Raw genomic sequence first — 4,888 nt, forward strand, 5'->3', positions numbered from 1 at the left:
ACTTGTCCATGAGTTTATGTTGTTTACTTTGTGCAAAGGTCGTAAAATGGTTAGGTTAAAATGGGTCGCAACAAACCTGGTTCATTTCTAAGAACCTTGTGTCATGACCAATGTCATGCAAGTCATTATGTTAACACAAGTGGGATTAGTGTTTAACTGTTAACACGTGCTAAAATTTTTGAATGTTGATTTGATTTTGATGCGTATGACTTGAATTTCCGTTCTAGTGTAATGTGTTAATTGATGTGTAAGACGATAGCTTATTGTTACTCCCGGTGTCAAGGGTAAGACGATGATGTCAATTCCATCATTAGTTTGGTTAAGGGTAAGATGATCGTGTCAATTCCACCATTAGCTTTGTCAAGGGCAAGACAATTGGTTAGATAGGGCATTATGACAATTCCACCATTAGCTTTGTTAAGGGCAAGACAATCGGTGAGATAGGACATTGTCTCTTACCTGTATTCATGGCAGTTGACCAACATTCGGTTATGACTATCTTACCTTAACTAAATACCAGTATTACTTATCAGTTTTGATCAAACCTGAAATCAGGAGTGATACTTCTTTATCATATTCACAAACTACCAAACCTGTAAACTTGTGTTGTCTTTCCATTTTCAGATCAGGTCACAACTTAAAAGGCTTTTACTTTATAACAGTAAGAAATTAAAATGTTACATGTTCCTCATGTACAAGGCATCCACTTACCATAAACAGTATAAGATAGATTTATCTTCATCTGGATATAGTGTGGAGATGTCCCACTGGTGTCTGATATGTGCCTCCCACGTTTATTCTTCCACTACTTAAGTTATTAGTTAATTTAGTAGTTTGTTTATTATGTTTAGGAGATCCCGGGTCGTACAATAGCCTAGTGGATAATTTGGTAGTTTCTTTTTGGTAGTTTCATATGAATTATGAATGAAAATATTATGATTTGATCAATCAAAGTCTCTTCAAAAAATCTATGATTTCTAATATGGTTTCTATCTATTTTCTTTGGACCATTTGATTAACGAACGAGGTTCGTAACAATGTCCACATAGAGGAAAAGGTCCAAAGACTCAAAACAGGATATGAACGAAAGTAAAGGAACGCCTAATGTTTAATATGATGACAAACTTATCTTTAATAGTCTAAAAAAATAGTTTTAACCAATATGGTAACCGGTTTGGCAAAACCGTTTGTGAAGTAAAAATTTTAAATGATGATTAGTATTAACATTAGTAACCTCTTAGTATCATTATATAATCATAATAATAAAAACAACCGTATTACACTACCTAGCAGGCTAGCACAAATCGGGTATTCTTAGGAATCAGAAATATATATGAATCGGTTCCGGGTATGGTTGTAGGAAGTGGTTCACTTTTAGTTACGATAATAATAAAATTATAATAACGATACTCTCGTTAATCGTGGGAAATTCACTTAGTACAATACTGTTTACAAAAGTACATAAAAAGAATATAAAATACAAATTTATATACCGAAATGATTCAATCCATATCGTACTAGGAGTGCTTCCATAAGCTTTCTTCTAGCATCCATGTCACGAGTCTTCATCACTTGAGTCTCCAACAAATGTTTCTTCAAAACAACAATTCGTTTATTGAACTTGGGTAACGGTTTTGGTTGAGGATCGTGTTAGACACGGGGCCCTTAAAACAAATTTCGTTCCTACTCTCAAGCGCATCTATTTCCCAAGGTACAACAATCGGAACAGTACGTGTACTGCCGGAGATGGCCACGAACCCGAGGAAGTCACCGTCTATATTGGTGTTATCAAGATATAGGAAAATTTGTTGAAGTTGTTTGACATAAATATAGAGAGTGCTCCTCTCTAAATTTTATCATGAGTGTGTGTAAGTGACTCCAAAATATTTTTAACCGTTCTTTCAACATGAACCAACAAGTTCATTATATACTTACACAAAATGAGAAATACTTAACCAAATTAATATGTCATAAACAATAAAATTAATTTAGTCATAAACAAGATAATTAATCTTGTAATAAACTTGAAATTAATTATTGTAATTAACATGGTTAAATACTTTTAATTAGATTTAAGTGGTGAATCAAAACCATCATATTTATTCATGACATGAGTTGAAACAAACTATTTGACCAAGTCCAAACAACTGTTCGCAACAGTCCGTTATGCAGGCGCGATACTCATGTGCTCCTACGTGGAACAAGATGTCAAAGATAAATCCAATTTTCTCTTCTTTGGTTATTCCAACCATACAACTTCGAGCATTGATATTCATTCATCTACGCTCCGTTTTGGACACTCAAATCAATATTTATACAACACATATATATAAATATATTATTCATGTCCAAAGTTAGTGAAAAACGCATTTTCACTAATAAATTTTTCCAACAATGGTCAACAAAAGTCAAGAATCGGGTCAGGTAATAACTGGTTTTGGGTATAGTTAGGTTTTTGACCGGATTTATAGGGTTTTTGTCAGGTTTTGGGCTGACCAGGTCCAAGGGGAGGTGGGAACGGTTCAGACGGGTCTTGGTATATTTTCTTGAGAAACGAAACCTGGTCGTGGTCGTGGTCGTTAAAACGAATAAAACTAGGCCCAGTCATGTATGGGCCTGGCATTCGATCTTAATTAGGGCCGGTTTCATCTTCTCACAGATGGCTATAACCTGAACTAGGGTTTCATCATCGAGAGTTAGAAGATCAAGCAGCTGTATCTTGCCGGAGTGAGTAATTTGCAGGTTCGTACATAGTTTTATATTAATTAAATGTTAATTATGATCCTGTCAATTTGTTCATTCTGTAGTTTACCAGTTTTCAGATCCGCAAATTGTTTTTGACTTTGTGTAAAATGATTATTGACGTGGATAAACTTTTAACCTACTAGACGTAGGTATAGTCAGTCATTTTGTGATTTAATGTGATCTGTACGTATGAGAGCTCAATTGTTGCTTTTTTATGCTAATTATTTACCCTCTGTACTGATAATTATGTGATTAAACCAGCAGCATTGTGTCACAGGAAATTATTTGAATTTTTGAGCTTCATGTCCCACTGTTAAAAATTTATAATGCTAATGCCCACACTGTACATAGAATCAGTTGTAGTGCATTTGCTGCTGGTTTGTACTATAAAAGATGATATTTTGAGTTTTAACTTCATGAATGTGTCAATAATTATTAAGCATCTAAACAAGTATTATTGCTTACAATTTTATTATGCAGAAGTGAAAATGGCGTATGCTGCAATGAAGCCGACAAAGCCTGGGCTGGAAGAGTCCCAAGAACAGATTCACAAGATTAGAATCACTCTCTCATCCAAGAGTGTTAAGAACCTAGAAAAGGGTAATTGCTTATTTATGTTACAATGTTAATCACTGTTATCTGAATGGATAGCAGGATGACGAGTCCTAGATATTATACAATGTAGGTTTGCTTTTTAATGTCAGTATCGGTTTCAGTATTCTAATCATTTGCTTTATATGGTCTAAATGACAGTTTGTTCGGATTTGATTCGTGGTGCGAAAGACAAGAAACTAAGAGTCAAAGGCCCCGTTAGAATGCCAACAAAGGTTCTTCACATCACAACGAGGAAGTCTCCTTGTGGTGAAGGTACTCAGCTTTAATTCGTTCTTGTAGATGACAACCATATTGTACTTTCTATGCTTTAAATATCTAATGTGTGTTGCATTATTTATTTTCGTGTTTATAGGAACAAACACATGGGACAGATTTGAGCTTCGTGTGCACAAACGGGTTATTGACCTTTTCAGCTCACCAGATGTTGTGAAGCAAATCACCTCCATCACCATTGAACCTGGTGTTGAGGTTGAAGTCACCATTGCCGATCCTTAGATGTGCTGTTTTAGTTCAACCTGTCTTTGTTTTAGTTAAAGTATTTGATATAAATTCAGAGTCTTTTAAAATCGGCAAGAATGATTAAAGGACAATCCAGTCAAAAGGTGTTACAATATGGTCAAAGCCAACTAAATGCCAAACTATATTAACAATGATATTGGTGGATTAAAAATAGTAAATTGATAGAATTTGTATTTTGTATCTTAGCTGATGATTAGCACAAGGTCTAAATTCTTCTCAATCACATCAGTCTAAAATCGTCTCAGATGCTGAACCTACAATCGTTTTACCTTTCGATTCCTAGTTAACGAAGTCTGGTTGGTATGTTATCTTGTTTGTTGGTTAAATAATTTTATGGGAAGAAGTCTTGTATAAGTCAGTGGAAAAATAACACATTTTCCATAAAACTCATCTAATCCAGCCGTTCTTGTGTATGAAACTATGAATAGTTTGACCAAAACCGGCTATGAACAACCCTCCCCTATTAACGGCAAGAAATATCATTTGTTATATATATTTTCTTCGCCAAATTAGAATGTGACAACAAATTGATCAAAAAAATTCATAATGAAAGCAGATCGAGGCATATGTCGCGGTCATATTGTGACATTCGTCAATTTCAGGTCTCGTTTGTATTCGTTTTTGTATTCGTCTATCATGTAAACCGACCCATTTTGTAAATCAAAGCTTATGATATAATCAAAATGATGGATTTTATGTTACAATATTGTTTTACACTTGTTGAGTCTTGAAAACATTCTTTTTGGTCCTTAAAACTCTTTAAAAATGACTTAAACCAAACTTTGGAGACTATTATTGCCATTTACTAAAAACTTGTTTGACCATTTCAACCATCACATGCATCTTTACCCTAATTGTATGAACCATACTCTTACCATTATAAAAGAAAGGCTCCATACACCATTTTGGTTGTTCATCTTCTCCAAATCTCTCTCAAATCCAAGTATTCATCTTCAACATTTTGTTATTTTGATTTCTTAAGGTCAACTAACTATAGTCTTTCATTTTA

At 34.2% G+C, this 4,888-nt stretch overlaps 1 protein-coding gene across 2 annotated transcripts; it reads left to right on the plus strand.

Annotated features, from left to right (window-relative positions):
- The first annotated feature begins 2,656 nt into the window (after nt 1-2,656).
- Nucleotides 2,657-3,865, plus strand: LOC143618451 (small ribosomal subunit protein uS10y-like). Of its 2 annotated transcripts, none has more exons than XM_077090666.1 (4): nt 2,657-2,742; nt 3,226-3,345; nt 3,499-3,612; nt 3,713-3,865. In XM_077090666.1, the coding sequence occupies exons 2-4, from the start codon at nt 3,234-3,236 to the stop codon at nt 3,853-3,855; spliced, it is 369 nt and encodes a 122-aa protein (XP_076946781.1). In that variant the 5' UTR covers nt 2,657-2,742; nt 3,226-3,233; the 3' UTR covers nt 3,856-3,865. The 2 variants fall into 2 exon arrangements, with proteins under 2 accessions (XP_076946781.1, XP_076946782.1); XM_077090667.1 differs by having other exon boundaries at nt 2,705-2,727.
- The last annotated feature ends 1,023 nt before the right edge of the window (nt 3,866-4,888 follow it).

The sequence above is a fragment of the Bidens hawaiensis genome, unplaced genomic scaffold, assembly GCF_021521415.1.
Source record: "Bidens hawaiensis isolate Kalapana, Puna unplaced genomic scaffold, B.hawaiensis_p1.1 tig00076596_1, whole genome shotgun sequence".
NCBI classification, from domain to species: domain Eukaryota; kingdom Viridiplantae; phylum Streptophyta; class Magnoliopsida; order Asterales; family Asteraceae; genus Bidens; species Bidens hawaiensis.